Source organism: Orcinus orca, chromosome 11 (genome assembly GCF_937001465.1).
Source record: "Orcinus orca chromosome 11, mOrcOrc1.1, whole genome shotgun sequence".
NCBI lineage: Eukaryota > Metazoa > Chordata > Mammalia > Artiodactyla > Delphinidae > Orcinus > Orcinus orca.
In genome coordinates this window covers 83013554-83030967 of record NC_064569.1, presented here as the reverse complement: position 1 = coordinate 83030967, position 17414 = coordinate 83013554, and the positions used below count along the sequence as shown (strand labels likewise).

The following is a 17414-nucleotide window of genomic DNA, read 5'->3' as shown; positions in this document are numbered from 1 at the left end:
TTCTGTGAAACAGAATCAACCCCCTTCACAGTCACAGTCATTTCTGGAAGTTCGTATGCCTGGAGCAGATTTTCGCCTACACTTATGCAAAGGTTTCATAGCTCTGGTTTTGAGGTTTTTATCCTAGGCTTTGGATATCCAGGATTATAGAGCAGTCTGGTGGTAAAGTCTGTTAAAGAAACTTTTTTTTAAAGAATATACTATGTCCAAGTAGCTAAAGGCATATACTATGACCAACGGGCATAGAAGTTCCCCTGCTGAATCCCCATGGATGCCCAGAACAGGGACTTAGTGGTGGGTATGTGAGCCAGCTGCTACTACTCCAGGGCAGGAAGAGGCAGTTATTCAAGGTGATCTTTTTTTTTTTTTTTTTTGCGGTACGCGGGCCTCTCACTGTTGTGGCCTCTCCTGCCGCGGAGCACAGGCTCTGGACGCGCAGGCTCAGCGGCCATGGCTCACGGGCCCAGCCGCTCCATGGCATGTGGGATCTTCCCGGACCGGGGCACGAACCCGTGTCCCCTGTATCGGCAGGCAGACTCTCAACCACTGCGCCACCAGGGAAGCCCTGAAGGTGATCTTTTTAAAAATATTTTCTGTTTGATAAGTAAATACCAAAGAAAAGTTTTTGTAGTATAGACACACTGTGGGATCCCAGGAGTCTTATCTTTGTCCAGATCTAGGATTTTCCACATTTTTTCCACAAGTGGCTCTTTCCAAGCAAAGAGGACAATACCTCACAACAAGTAGTTTGGCCTGAGAGTGATCACTGCGCAGGCCAAGTGCCCCGCTTTAGTCTAGGCAGCCTGGGAGGAGACAGAAGCAGGAGTAGCCTGCACTGCAGCAGCAATCAGGGGAGGAGTGATGCAGGGCTGCCAGGAAACGGCAATGTCTTCTTTCATCACTAAATTTTTGTGCTGGGTACAAATTCCAATTTATTGTTTAAAAATACATGATTACCGTATTTTCACTCAGATGATCATAAACAAGTATTTACGATTTAGTAATGGGGGGGGAATCTAACGAAAGGAGAAAAGACATATCACCTAACAGACAGGCAGAAGATAATGTGGTCAACGTGATGTGGTTTGAAGATACGGTGATAGCACAAGTGTCCCAGACATGGCACACCAGAAACACTTTCGTTTCTTTGCCACGTCATGAAAGGATCTTTCCTGCCAGTGTCAACCAGGAGACGAAACCCTCTGTCAAAGCATTTTATTTTCAGAGATTTGAGTGCAGCAATGGAAATCTCATATTGAGCTCTTGGCTTTGGGTGAGCTGGCGCTACACACAGGTACCAGAATACCGAGCGCAAGGAGCCTATTTCTTTGACACTCTATCTTTTGGACTTGGCCATTGTCATCCAATGTCCATGGACATCTTCCTGGTTCCCTTTAAGACAAGTTTCTCTGCCTTCCAGTCTCTTTTCCCACAGCTGCAGGTTTACTTATGCCACCACTGCGTTTCATCCTGTTATTCTACCCAAGAGGGTCCCTGTTACCTACTAGGTTAGGTCCACACTCTCCAGGTTAAGGGTCAAAGCCATTGTTGACAGGCACCTCCTGCCTCTCCCTCTTCTTAGTGAGCCCAGTGGCTCCTGTTCTAGCGTTGGTTTCTCTGTTCACCTTCTGACCTTCCTGCCACTGAGAAGAGTGGTGATCTTCTCCCCAACAGACCTTCTGTTTTTCCTCTACATGTGATTGTGTCAGACAGATCTAGGTTCAAATCCTGATGCTACGCCTTACGAGTTGTGTAATTGGGAACAACTCCTTAATCTCTGTCAACCTTGGTGTCCTCATCTGTGAAATAAGGATAAGAAGATAAATGACCTCTTAGGGTGCTAATCCTATGTAAAATGCATAGCACAGTTCCTGGCGTGTAGGATAGAGCTCTATAATTTACAGCAATAACTATTACCATTATTGGTCTTTGGCAATCTTGGTCTGTCTTTTTGACATTTCTCTTAAGACTCTCAGAGCTGATTATTCCATTCTGTTCCCATCCTTTATCCTGGAGTCATTCTGGGCCACCTCATGATACACTATTTATTTCCTAATTATTTTAGAAGTATTTTCCAGTTGTCTCCATATATTTGTGTTTCTCGTCCCTCCCAACTAAACAAAAACACAGATCTTTCATTCCTTTCCTGTCTCCCTGGTACTTCCTCTCACTGCTGAAACCATATTAAATGCAAAATGAATTGATAGAAAAGAATTACGAAGGGTTTCTTTGGTGTCTGTGTGTGAGCTATCAAATTGGCTATTCTTCCCCAGCATCTTTGGAAACAAAGGCTCATTTTGTAAGGGAAGCTGAGGTTGCTTAAAATCCTGTTTGGGGAAAAAAAGGCCAAGGGTGAATTCTAATCAAATGAAGAAAAGAGAACCTTGCTGGACACTGAAACTGTAGAAGTGCCCTGAATGTGAATTCTTCATTTCCATGGTGTCTATAGCCCTAGTGTTCTATGTAACAAATCAGACCAAAATGAGAAGTTAAAGGGCTTAGTTCCACTTCCAGCAAATCCGCAGAACATCCATCATTAACAGCCAGCTGTATCAGACAGTCAGAACTACAGAAACATGATAGGGTATTAATGCTGCTACATTTTCAGGAGAGCTGCGACAAATACAAGTAGGCAAATGCCTGCCTGCCTGGTGAAGAGGCAGAGCCACAACTTCTCCTGCTTAAAATCATAGAATCCCCATTATTTGACAGCCAGTGAAGGAATAAATAAATAACAACCGTGTATGGGCACCCACTGCATGCACGACCTAGTGTATATTAGTTCTTACAATCCTTACAACGCTATGCAGTCAGTACTATCACTATCCCCACTTTGCAGATGGGAACTGAGGCCCTGTGGGGGTCCCACCGCCCATGAAGGGTGGAACCAGGTCGGTTAGAGTCAGCACCTGGCCTCTGCAGGTTGGGGCTGCATTTCCCTTCTCAGCTGCTCACGCTTGTGGAGGCAGAAGTGGGCTGATGGGCTTTTCAGAGATTTTCCTGCATTTTTCCCTGCTGAATCGATCGGTCTGATTGTCATGGCCACAGAGGCTCATTTGGATGTTGCCCTATGGAATGGGGTGTGGAATATGCCTCAATTTCCTCATCTATGTAATAGAAATAATAGCAAAGCCTATCTCAAGGTTTGCTGGCAGGAATGAAGGAGTTCCTGCAGGGGCAGGGAATGTGGTAAACATCATATGTGCTTTCTCTCTCTTTTCATGGTTCTTATCATTATGATCATGATTTTACTGTGACATAACCTGGGAGAATGACACTCAGGTCTTTCCTCACATGCTACCTGCCGGGATTTGCCTTATTGCTAGGTCTGTGGGCTGCATCATGTTAGAACATGTTTGGAATTGGGGTCGGGGCTGAGGAAGCATCTGGGAAATGAACAGAGGAGGGAGGCCCCTCACTCTCCTACTGTAAAATGGTAATAATTATTATTTTGATGAGTTCTACATGCATTATAGAGTTTGGGCAATATAAATACATTGACCAATCAATCAGTCCTGGTGGGACAGAAAGGATAAGAAGATGAACTCTCAATAGATTTCAAGGCAGTTGAGCCAAAGAATTCCAGCTGTTCTAAATCTGGAGAGACGGGGGACCAGGTGTGGTGAAGGCCAAGCAGCACATGACTTAGACTGAAAATGAACCACTGTGGGTAAGTCTCAGGGCCTTGAGCTATTCCCCACTTTTGCCTTAAAATAACTGTTTATGCATCTCTCTCACTCATGTTTGTCTCTGACAGGCTCTGTCATGCCCAGCTTTGCCCACGCCTCTAAGAATCATCTGCATGTTTCCCAAATCCACGAGCTGCCTCTATAACAATAATTCATTCACAACAATTTCCAGTGTACCCCACTGAATAGGGACCAGAATTCATCGAGTCTCATTATGAATTTAACAAGGGTGGGGTTTATAAAGTTGGCTAAGATGAGATGCTTGTGTTTAAGAATCTCACAGGTAGGGACTTCCCTGGTGGTCCAGTGGCTAAGGTACCGGGCTCCCAAGGAAGAGGGCTGGGGTTCCATCCCTGGTCAGGGAGCTGGATCTCACATGCCGCAACTAAGAGTCCACACGCGACACCAAAGATCCTGCATGCCACAACTAAGACCCCGTGCGGCCAAATAAATAAATATTTAAAAAAAATGAAAAAGACTCTCAGGTAAATTAACTGCCTTTTTCTATCAGTTTAGTTACCAAGCCAGGTAAAACATTCGAGACTCAGCACCTCCACAGCCCCTCTTGTGCTTCTGAAACTGCTATGGGGAGACGAATCATCTAGGGATTTGGTCCAGTGCAGGTTCCGACTCTGGGGGTCTGCGGTGGGCTTCCAGATTCTGCATTTTTAACAGGCTCCCTGGTGATGCTGATGTTGCGGGTCCACGACCCACACTTTGAATAAGAATGCTCAGACTGAGCCTTCCATGTCATCAAATCCTCTCCCATTCCAAATCTGACACCGTTCACAGTACTTGGGAACTTCTCTTCTCTCTTTGATCACAAGCTTCTTGAGGACAAGGCCTGTCTCCTCCTCCTTTTCAAATTCTGCACAGCAGGTGCTCTGTAAATATAGTTGACTGGCAGGCCGTTCCTACCAGCATGAAAGCCCCTTCTGCCCGCTGCCAAGAAATCAAGAACCGTCCCCTGGCACTCCGAGGGCAGCTTTTTTCGTCTGCCTTCCCCACAGGGAATACTATGTCTCCCATTCGTGACCCTCCTGCTGGCTGACCGCTCCCAGGCACTCACCCAACCCCATCATTTAGATTTCTTCTTCTTGTCAGCACGCCTTCCATTTGGGGAGAGCAATTACGACTAGAGTTTTTGGCCCTCAAAACACCACTTGCCTTTCTAAGCATTCTCCTTTTTCAAAATCTGGGCTTCATGTCTTAGCAAAATCCCTCAGCCAACCATGCCAACTCCACTGTTACCTAGTTTCGCCATGTTGTAAGTGTCAAAAAGCACAAGGCCTTGGGAAGCTCTCTAAAGCTTGAGATTCTGAGCTAACAGGTATCTCTTGAGGTGGGGTCCTGCTATACTCCTGCTTATTCAAAAACCAAAGGGCTGGGCTTCCCTGGTGGCGCGGTGGTTGAGAGTCCGCCTGCCGATGCAGGGGACACGGGTTCGTGCCCCGGTCTGGGAAGATCCCACATGCCGCGGAGCGGCTAGGCCCGTGAGCCATGGCCGCTGAGCCTGCGCGTCCAGAGCCTGTGCTCCGCAACGGGAGAGGCCACAGCAGTGAGAGGCCCGCGTACCGCAAAAAAAAACCCCAAAAAACAAAGGGCAAATTCCATGGGACTTTTCTGCCAGGTGAATAAAGTTAGCTTCTTGTTCCCCTCATCCGTCCTCACCCACTGTCACTGTTGGAAAACAAACAGGATGGACTCAAGAAGCAGGGTTATATAAGTTGTTGTTTTTAAACTTTTTATGGATGATAATAATAAAAAAAAAACCAGGATACTTTGCAAAATTAAGCCCAAGGAAATATTTTCATGGACAACATAAAAATTAACCAGAGTCTTAATCAGCAACTAAAGCTAACTCCTTCCTACTTCAGCAAGGGCGGCTGTGCTTTGATCCTTTCTAATTCGCAGATATAGACTTTCTTTCCCTCTGCAATGCTGACATGCTTTCAAAGGGCTTGATCTATTTATGGTGGATTTTTCCTATGACCACCTACTGTAAAAAGCACAGGTATGCCACCAATGGCAGGCCTGCACAGTGAGTGCCAGGGCATTCTAACTGACGGGCACTGGTGGCCGCTATTAAATAGACAGCCCATAAGTGGACTTCGTGCTTTGCTGAAAGACCAGGAACCCGGTCACTCCATAAATGGTTGGCTCCCTCCAATGCAGTCCACTTCTATTTTCCACAATCAAGTGTTCCATGATCAGTAAATTAAAGGGGAAAATTTTAATTTTTAAATTTTATTGTTTTTTATAATTAACAATTTTTTAAATTAATTAATTTTTGGCTGCATTGGGTCTTCGTTGCTGCATGCGGGCTTTCTCTAGTTGCAGCGAGTGGGAGCTACTCTTCCCTGCAGTGCGCGGGCTTCTCATTGTGGTGGCTTCTCTTGTTGTGGGCTCTAGGTGCGCGGGCTTCAATAGTTGTGGCACGTGGGCTCAGTAGTTGTGGCTCACGGGCTCTAGAGCACAGGCTCAGTAGTTGTGGCGCACGGGCTTAGATGCTCCGCGGCATGTGGGATCTTCCTGGACCAGGGCTGGAAGCTGTGTTCCCTGCATTGGCAGGTGGATTCTTAACCACTGCACCACCAGGGAAGTCCCAAAGGGAAAAAAATTTTTAATTTTAGGAGGCATTAACCTGCCTCTCCCTCTGTGTCTGTACACTGAAATGATATGATTAACCCAGTTCTCTCCTTCCCATGGGCTCACTTGCTCAAATAATACGTTGTTTGACTTAAAATTATTTTATGGGCCCTCATGTGCAATTCAGTGTAGCCATTAAATAGCATGGAGAGCATAATTACATCATATGAATATGTTATATAGGCACAGAAAAGATAAGAACATAATAACAGTTGTTATTATTGAGTGGTAGGATTATACGTCTTTGTGTATATGTGTGTGTGTGGCTTTCTTTTTGTCACTTTTTTGGGGATAAAACAAATACTATAACTATCCTTTGGTAATCTGGGATACAGGAGAAAATTATATGTTATTACTAATTATTATTTCTTATTCTCAAGTTCTTGGTTTGAAATAAAACATGTGAACGCTTTATGTATTGTGAAATCATGGTGAATAAGGTTTTACCTGGCCAACGCTTGTTTTGTTACTTTTGGTAATATAGCAAGTTATTTTCCCTTTTAGATTAAATATGCAATAAACACTGTCGGGTGTATCCCCTGTTGATAGTGAGGTCTGGCACTGTGTACATGTCACAGCCTATCTCTCATATGCCTAGATAACAGCACAATGGAAACTGCTTTAATGTAAAATATTGTCTGCATGGGGACATTCATAACATTTACAGAAGTTTTGATTATATGAATCATAAGTTTCACCAAAAAAATTAGCAAACACAAATGGCAGCATATTTATACTGGCCATATTGTTTATGCATCAGAGGTAAAGATTTTTGGACATAAATTAATGTGTAATTTAATGTTTTCACAGTTATATACTTATTTTGTTCTATTCATTATAGCCTACAGGTCTGGAGGACAGTTTACACCTTGGGATTTAAGGGGGAATTATACACAGAGATTCTCAAAGTATGGTCTGGGATCCCCAAGAACCCCTGAGGCCCTTTTGAGGAGTCCATGAGGTCAAAACTATTTTCATAATAACGCTAAGACATTATATGCCTTTTTCACTCACATTCTCTCACAAACAGGCCATGGAGTTTTCCAGAGGATATATCATGTGTGATGACACCAACACTCTGACAGCGAATAGAACATGTGTTTTGTACTCTTAAGTTTTAAAAGTTTATCAATTTTAATTTCAAATGCAGTAAATATTGAAGGATAGAATGCACAGAAAGAAATGCTTTTTAGCTTCCTCAGTAATTACTGAATGCCAATGGATCTGAGACCAAAAATTTGAGAATCATTGAGAATTTATGGTAAATCTTCTTAAAAAATTATTTTGTGTGTGCACACTTAAAAAAAACAACAACTCATGTCATATGCGTCATTTAGGAAAAATCTGTAGCCTTGCTTAATAAAACGAATGAAGCAATCAAAATAAAAGCCATAAACTGATTTGGAGGGCAGTAACTTATTTTCCGATGTGCATAATAATAGGAACAAAAGGGTAATATTGTCTAGTACCACGTCCCCTATTTAGAATTCAGCTATCTAGCAACCTCATTTATCCACATAACAGCTGCTGACCAGCAAATTACAAGGGCTTCTGAAGAGCAAAAAGAGTTGTCTCAAGCTCCTCCTACTTGGTACACTAAGAACTCAAATGCTTTACTCCCAAGAGAAGACCCTCCCCCACAACCCCAGGTCCCCAGCCCCCTAACTGGAACTAGAGTGAGGTGAGCCAGGTGCCCAGGGAGCAACACTTAAGGAGGCACTGACACTCAGGTGCGGACCTTGCATTTGCACGATGCTGAGAATTAGTGCCTCCTTAAATACAGTACTCTGTAGGGCAGCCCTCCTCAGCCAGATTATTGACCTGGCTGGGATCCAAAGCAAACAACAGAGGGAAGAGAAGGGGGAAGCTTCACATATGACTGGTAAGAGTAATTAAAGAAGACAGCAGCCTCCTGGCAAGGGATGAAACAGGAAAGCTGTCAAAAGTTGGACACAAATTCAAAATACAAATCAATGTGGGCCCATTAACAAAAAGGCAGATAATCTGAGCCCTCGGGATATCATGTGGTAAGATAACAGATATCTATAATTGATGACAAAGTTAAATTATATCCACTGTACTTTCTTTTTCAAAATAAGAAGTAATATATTACATTTTAGGCATGTTGATAACCAAATTGGTTGAAATAATAAGGTTCAAGAACAAAATGAACTATTAGCTATCCATCGAATCCAGCTATTCAGAATTTGATTCAATCAATTTAATCCATATTTATTTACCGTGCCCAAATATCACCAAAGACTATATTCTAAGGTTCTGAATAAGTGGAGTCTAATTGTGCATCAAGTATGTAAATTTTCAGTGACTCATTATTTAGCTTGATGGAAATTCCCTGAATCCACAGGGTTTTTTCCCTTCCCTAGTCAATTTGTTCTTCCATCGTTCTTTTTTTTTTTTTTTGTGGTACGCGGGCCTCTCACTGTTGCGGCCCCTCCCGCTGCGGAGCACAGGCTCCGGGCGCGCAAGCTCAGCGGCCATGGCTCACGGGCCCAGCTGCTCCGCGGCATGTGGGATCTTCCCGGACCGGGGCACGAACCCGTGTCCCCTGCATCGGCAGGCGAACTCTCAACCACCGCGCCACCAGGGAAGCCCCATCGTTCTAATTATACATGTTTTTAACTTAAGATGTCATTCCACACAGGAGGATTAAAATCTGGTTATTATTACACAGCAACAAATAGCTTCTCACTCTTAACATGGAGCTGGATGAAAATGAGATCTTTTGCTAAGGTCTGATGACTAGTCTGTTTATCATTATTCTTGCCATGTTTTAAAGTAAGAATCAAATGAGGGTTGCGAGTGACACAGATGTGAACAATAGTGTAGAAGAAGCTTTACTCAAATTGAAGCTTAAAAATTTAGCACAGGTCAAAAGGAAATTATTGCAAAAGGGATTTGAATTGTTAACGATTTCTCCCTTTAGTCCCTTTGTATGCCTTTCCTGGGGGTCTGCTCCTGAGTGGGCCATTCCTACAATCATACCACTCTTCTGCGGTTATAGGCTTATCAGAATAAATCCCTTACGAGCCTTGCCCCAAGCCATTGCTAGGCCTCACATTGGGTGACTTTTTAAAAATAGAGGAAGGACAGGCCTGATGCCAGGTGGGGTCATAAAAATAAAATTCCACAGCAGTAAATACAGCCACTCAATCAATCACCCACCCTATCCATATGTGGTCATGCAGAGTTCTTTATGTGGTTATCTCAGAAATGTTCAGGCCAGAGAAAGACCCCCACCTGCCAACAGCACCCCGGGTGGGAAGAAAAATCTTAATGTCCCCAACACCCAAGCCTTATAACCTTTGGTGGAGGATACAGTTACATGTTCAACTGTGCTGGGTGACTCCTTCATCTAAGTGGGAAAGGCCATGCTCCCACAATGGTTACCACCATCTGGCTAACAACTGGGGACCCCCAGCTGGACATAACACATTTCAGTGGGAACACAACAGAGGCTCTGAAGTGTAGGCCTCTAATTTGATCTGAGCCTCCATGGGTGAAAGCGAAGATATTTCACCACAAGTTTAAAAAAAATGAAATACTCGTCATGGTGGCAATGATGGTTATGAGAATAACCACAGCTGTCTGGGACTGTATGATAAATATTAATAGCAGGTAAGGAGGTGAACAGTGGTTGCTACATACCTTACAGTGACTGATAAGAGGGTGGAAATGCCCTCAAATTTTATATTAAATGGGAGACATTTAACGCCTTATGCCCGACAAGATTTCTGAGTTTGCTGCATTAAAAGGAAAAGACTTGAGTTCTAATTACATGCTAGGATTTATTCTGAGCTTTTTACCAGATTTATCTCATTTAATTCTTATTAAAAAAAAGTTAGGTACTATTACTATTCACATCTAACAGCTGAAGCATCTGAGGTATATGAAGTATAACTAACTCAATACATGTGCAGCTGGAATTTGAACAGTCTAGAACGTTCTGTGAATAGTATACTTTGTTTATGTCACTATGTTTAATGATGACTATTACTCAATATATGTGAGGAAACCCCCAAAATACATACTCTATGCAGAACAAGTCTAAAGACATGTAACTAAAAAAAAAGAGAAATTAAATTGTAGAATTGTGTAATTAGGTGATTCTTAGTTATAAGCAGAACACTCTGCTCCAAAACATAAAATTCTATAGAAGGAAGAAGGTATTACCTGCTACAAGCAAAGAATTCCTGAGGAACTTAGAAAGAGATTTGATGTAATTTAGAGGAAGAACTGGATGATTTTGGAGAAAAAGAAAAATTTGAGCCCTAAGTTCTTGTAACTATCTAAAGTACAATTCAAAAAACGAAAACAAAATTATAAAATCTAACATCTGACATATTAATAAACATAATTTTAGGTATTGTACTGATGTGCCAAACTGGCCCATAAAAAGATTCCTAGGGAGCATAAAAAGGCAAAAGTCTTATCAAAGTGGATTTCAGACTTGAAAGTCATAATGAAAGTCAGATTATGGTTAACTTCTTGGGAACTCATTTTAGAGAGAAAAATAGGCATGGGATTAAATGATCCTTGTCTTTTTCTTTGCCAAATCAACCACTTCATGACCCGATCTGATGGAATCTAAAACTTTACTCTGGAAATGCATGTAAAAGTGTATAAATAATCTGCCCCTTGCATGGGAACATCCTGCAATTTGGCTTGCTGTCTATCTGTGTGGCTGTCCAAAACAAATACACTCTTTGTGAATTATAACTGGGCCTCTCCATGAAGAAGAGATCTGGGTGCAACAGTATCATCACTTTGATGTTTGGGGGCTGTTTTTGTAAAAAGCTGTGGGGACAGATGCCCTGTTCTCTCCAGTTACAAGACAATTTGCATGCATGTAGGAAATTAAGTGATAAAGCCTTTTCTTCTTTTTCACGGTTTCATTTTCCTTAATCACTAGGCTTTCAAATTTTAGAAAACCGCTCTTGAATAAGCAATAGCTACTTCATGATTAACCTAACTCAAAACACTGTATTTCAGTAACTACCTTTCTGTGTATTTATTGGGCTTCCCCAGGGTGCAATATTCCGAACAAACTAAGGACTCCAGAAAAGACATCTGTTCCCATCAAGAACTGAAATGGGAAAAAAAAAAAAGAAAAAGGAAAGGAAAAGACATGGCCATATCTATGCAGGTACACACATGAAATTAATAGTTTTCTGCTTATTTTTGATTGCTAGAGCTTTCATCCTGTTCTTTATTATCTAACACACACAAGTATGTCTAGAGATGAGGTCTAGAATTACCACAGTCATGGACTGCCAAGAGTATTTTGTGTCTCTTAATATAGGTTCATAAACTAATTAAGGAGGAGTGCAGATAAAAATAGTAATTATTAACAACAATAAAAATTCTTCTGTTTGACCATAAAGAGTTGAAAAATAAATTTTAAATCAAACAATCATAAGAAATGTAAGCAAAAACAACAAAACTGCTTTCTAGGGCTGTAAAAACAACAGCACTATTTCCTTTTGTGACAGCCTCTTCTCACAACTCTCTCTAAAAAAAAAAAGCATATATGGGTTTACAAAAAAGATTCAAAAACATTGTTTCGTATTCGCTCAAGCTTTTTAAAAGATGGTTTATTTATTTATTTTTGTGTCCAAGCACTTCTTCAAAGCAACTTCAGCTTGGGCAGTTTACTCTAACATTCATGTCAAATTAAGGGTTACTTTGAAATTGCTATAAGTAAGGAAACTGAATTGTGTGTCCAGGAGGAACCTAAAATAAAATGTTTCAAGGCCATATCTTGGGCCAAAATAAAGTGAGGCATTGAGAGAACAAAGGATTATACGTTTTTCTCTTTTTCCTTTCTCTTGGGTCTCTCAGACCAGCCAGAGAGCCTAACCTTGACCTTTGTTCATTTCAGGAACTCCCTTACCCCTGCTCTTTGCAAGGCCTGGGGGAGACTGCTTCAGACTAACTGGATGAGAAACAAGGATACGACCTGTCTTTTCAAAGTTTTTTTTTAAGCGATATATTTAGGGCGCTTGAGAGGAAAGAATTGGCCAGTCCTTTGTTTATCTTCCTAACAGGTGCAGCCGGACAGTCATAAAAGCAGGCTACTGAAAAAGAATGATTTTGCCAAGTATTTAGCCCCTCTAGTGTGTTCCTCCTTACAGCAGACAGCTCAAACCTACACTGTGCCTTTCCAGTGAAGCCTGGTAAAGATTTTTCAGGGGGAAAAACACTGGCATTCATTCGTGCAACTTCTTTATTCTTCATCCAAATCTTCAATGTGGCCTAAATGAACCATTTGAAGTTTGGAGGAAACTAGCTGCCCTCGATCAAATACCTCCTCCCTCTTCTCCCTTTCTTTTGCTTACTTCCAACAGATGTACTTTTCCCCAATTTCAGGGAAAGGTAATAGCCTATATGTAAGATGACTTCTCCAAAGACACATTTATTTTGGTGTTTGAAATAGATGCAGGTGGAAACTAAAGGTCAAGGAGTAAATATGAGAGGAAGGTTTCCCATCATCAGGCCTCCTTTTCTGATGATGACTAAGCCTTGAGTGATGCTGGGAAATAGGTAAGAGGTGATGAACGTTGCTCTGCATTCAGATAGGTTTGGGGCTTAGCAGAACATTAAAATGTAATGAAATCTCTAGGGACCAAGAGAAAGACATAGCAAAGGAAAAACTCCTGTGGACTGAGAACATTATCCTCCATGCCCATGTTCCCACCTAATCCTACTGAAATAGGCCAAGGTAGAATAGATAGATAGATATTTCATGCTGATATAGCAAAAGAATCTGTAACAACAATGCCATACTTTGATTCCTGGAGTTATCAGAATGACCCTTTAAAATGATGTTCATCAATGGAGCTATGTTTTGCCATATGATTGAGTTTTCAAGAAGAAACCTTACATGGAAGATAGGAAAGTTACAGTGACTCTCCCAAGGTGTTTTGAATGACACACAAGCACCAAGGAGGAACTCTGGCCTTTTTCCTACAAGTTAAGTACATAAAATATAATAGGCCTGATAGATCACATAACAAAAAGTAAAATTCATGTTAACGCCCGAACTTGGTGTTTTAGAAAAGAATTTTTCTAGGTTCTATAGAATCTGATAGTTAACAATTGTCTAAGTAGATTAAAGAACCAGGCTTTATGGTTTTAATCATCACATACTACAGAGATAAAATTCTGAAGAAATGATTTACAGGCAAAAATAACATTAATAGTATTTTTAAACTATTAGAGATTCAAACAAAGAAGAAAGGCTATTGCCAATTTCTAATTTCATAAAATTACTCATCTAATTTCTAGTTTGATAAAATAACTCTTTGACAGGAAAAGAGAAAATTCGAGTGAAAGTTGATTCGTTTACTCAGTAGGACCCAGGGGCAATTAACTGTAAGGGTTTTTAGAACATAGACCATGTTGTATACATCTCTGAAATCCCAGCGACTAGTTCACAGTAAATGCTCAATTAATAGATGGTATGTAGATGAGACATCCTGGGAGATTCCCACAAATCTGAAACTTCCTACCACATCTTCTCTTGCTATTTGATTAGAACAATTTAATTTTACTGGGTCTCAGGTTCTGCATCAATCTAAAGTGTAAGACAGACCTTAACTTTGGAACTGACAGTACCAAGAGTATAGTTCTCCAGTGAACAGATGTACCAATGATAAAGGTGCAGAGGAGGACAATGGGAAGTGGTTACTCCTTAAAAATAGTGCTTTCTTTCTCAGAAAGGGCTTACAGAGCCATCCAGAATATTTTGAAGGGTCTAAGTAAGGACCGTTGACCAATTACTTCCATTAGAGTTCCTCCTTGAGGTCTAAAGGTACACCTGTCCTTCCCTCTTCTCCTTAGAAGGACCAGCTCTCCCAGGACCCAACATGAATCTCCTAGAATTAGACCCCTGCAGGTTGGGAGGCAGTTGAGAGAGACATCTTTTGCACCTTCAGATGCTGAAAACTCAATCTCTTTTTAAGAGTTGTCAGGTGCTGCTGGATCCTAGGAGGGCCAAACCAGCTCATGTGTCTTATCAAGATTTATAGCAAGTGCTCAATCCCTTCCTGAGCATGGTTCTCCCAGCTAAGGAAGAGATGTAAGAAGACCCATAGGGGCTGGAGAAACCTGGTTGGGAGAATGTTTCTGCAGATAGTTTGAAATGACTCTGAAGAATTGGTTTGGTGGCATGTTTTATTCTTGAGGCTGTCTTTCAGAGGGATGCTCATATGTAACAAAACCAACTCCAGTAAAAGTGAAATCAGTTAGGAGAAGGTACAAGGACCAGAATAGTTCCTGAACTGCCATACTCCTTACTCTTCTGATGTAAACAATAAAAATGCAATGATTTCACTAAGAAAACTCTTCAAGGTGTAGATCTTTTAAAAATCAGTTCTGCCGGTAAGGAAACAAAAAAATCCCTGTACTTCCTCCAAGGATTTTAAATTAAAAAAAAAACCTCTTTTTGTCCCCACTCCCCACCATCCAAATTTAAACTAACCAAAGAATCAGTATAAAATTACTGTGCTGGGTGAGGGGAACTCCTACACAGAATATCAACAGTGCTTTTATAGCAAAAGATTATGGGCACTTTGGTATGTACGTTGATCTATAACCAAAATATATACGTGGTTTTTCGGGGGGAGCTGAAGTTGAAGATATATTTTCCTCTTTGTCACTCTAAAATTTCATTGTCTTTAAAAGTAGAATGGATCAGATTTTGTCAGACAAAAAGTAAAACTTTATCGTATCTGCAATCCAAATAATTTAATTAGCTTTATAGGCTCTACAGCTTATCATCTTATTTATTAGTTTCTCAGCTTTTTTTTATCACTTTCCAATGGGCTTTAAAATAACACATGCAAATTGATTTACTAAATGCAGGATAATTAAAACAATATTCTGTCCTCAGTCAGGAAACACAGAATGCATTTCACCCAAATAAGCCTTGAAGAGGCTAGTCAAGTGACAGATCAAATGAAAAGGACATTTAATACACATGTAAATCATTTACATGACAAATAAGACGCTTTAGCAGGAGTTGGACTCACTGCCTGAGAGTCAGGATTAAGTTCCCATATTAATGCATGCATTTGGTGTGGTTATTTCGGGTGGAAGACTTCATCCATCAATGCCCTCCGCCACAAGTAAAGCCAACCTGTAAACTGATCACCACAGCCTGTCAACACTGGTTACTTAATTACATAAAGAAATATATTTCAAAGACTTTTGATAATTTGGTTAGTATTTCAACTTTGGATTCAAGTCTAGCATCCTTTTCAGGATTCTTTGAAATAATGGTTAAAAGGAGTTTTTAGAATTAAAAAATGAAAAAAACTAAATACCATTTTTATGCTCCCTGGCTCCCTGCTAACGTTTGTTTGTCGCTTTTATTTACAGACGTGAAAAATAAAGATTTACTAAGCACTAATGAAGACTAATATGAATGAGAAAATATTTTTAAAAGATGTCTCCATTTAAAATTAAACTCAATATACTTGTGCTGTTAATTTGTGCTTTTCATTAGTTATTTTAGTAATTTCTAATTCCAGCTTATTTATGTAATTAATTAGTAGTTTTTAGATATTGATTTTTTATGTATAGGAGAAACTGTTTATTGGAGGAAACATTTCTTCTAACGAAGACTATTTTCAGCTTAATTATTTTTAAAAGTCTACATATTGTGAAATTATCTTCAATAAAGGTCATAAAGAACACAATCTATCAGTGATATTCAAAGATATCACTGGTGTTAGATTTTCTTTCCAGGCAAGAACATAAGAATGTCATAACTAATAAAGCTCCAAAATGATAAAAGCAAAAAATACATGCATCTGCATATTTTTAATGTCTTTCCAGGAGAAAAGTACAGCAAATCTGGAAATATTGTTACAAATTCTTTTTTGAAACCTGGATCAAATTTATTAACTATTTAAGAAAGCATTCCAAGCCCCTCCCGCCCCCCCCAAACTGCAAATACATGGTGAAAAATTTGTGATTGAACCTAAGAAAATACACTTGAAAATGAAATCTGCTCATCATGACCAATTAACACCCTTACATTAAACTTTAAAGATTCTTTGAAAAATATGATAGAATTATAATTTGTCATTTTAGTTAATATTCTTCATAAACAATAATTATCAGATATTTTTCAATTGGTTATACTCTCCCTTTATTTTCCCTCTGGTCTGTTTACTCTAAAGGATCTTTTCCTTAAATCATAGTGATTCTATTATTTTACAGTCTATTTAAGAAATTGGATATTTGTTTGAAAATACCAAAAAGAAACATGCTTTCTTAAAAAGTACAAGAAAAAGATCTATGGTTGAATCTTACCCTCTTTCTTAGTGGGTTCTGGCATGGCCACAATAAAATGTTATTCTCCAATGAGTTTGCTCCCTTCCAGTACTAGTTGACAGAAACCCCACGAGCAGTAGAGATGGTACAGGTCAGTGTGACAAGCAGCTGGGTAGAAGTCTGGCCCTTTTATATTCCCTGTGAATATCAATCATGTTGGCACCGCCCCTTCTTCAGCACAAGGATGCTGGAACTTGACAGCTATGAGGACCTTTCTCACATCTGTTGTCTGTATTCTGCTCTCTCGCCTACTGGAAGGAATCTTCTGTCCATCTCATGTGGCTATGAGAACACCTCTAACTTTCTAAATTCAGCTGCAGCCTTGTGCTCCTTCTTGCTTTTCACTTTCTGTCTGACAGAGACATGTGTCAACTCAGAAATGCAAAAAGTTTGCCTGATAATAAAAAATTAAATCAAATTAAAAATCATAACATGCTAATTCAATATATACTTTAATTTTCACTAACATTATAAAGAAGAATCTCTATATTGATGATAATGTTATGCTCCCATTAGCTTTTTGTTTTTGTCTATTCTTAATTATTGGGTTTAAATTTTTTCTTCTTTTTATCAACATATTAACATTAATTTGTCATGCCAAATTTCTATGTTTAATATCTTGTCTCATTTTCTCCTCCAAGAATAGCAAGGTTTTCTATTAAGGAATGCTTAGCATTTACCTTTTTTTGGGGGGGGTGCGGTACGCAGACCTCTCCC

General features: G+C 40.2%; 1 protein-coding gene across 5 annotated transcripts in view; it reads right to left on the bottom strand.

Annotated features, from left to right (window-relative positions):
• Window positions 1-16827, bottom strand: part of MYBPC1 (myosin binding protein C1) — a 95712-nt gene extending 78885 nt beyond the window's left edge. For 4 of the 5 annotated variants that reach the window (XM_049694716.1, XM_049694717.1, XM_049694718.1 and 1 more), the window contains exon 1: window positions 16677-16812. In XM_049694716.1, the coding sequence (XP_049550673.1) occupies window positions 16677-16701 (25 nt within the window). In that variant the 5' untranslated portion in view covers window positions 16702-16812. Of the gene's footprint in view, window positions 1-16676 lie in introns of all 5 variants that reach the window. The other variant, XM_049694720.1, reaches the window with a different exon arrangement.
• Window positions 16828-17414: the final 587 nt, after the last annotated feature.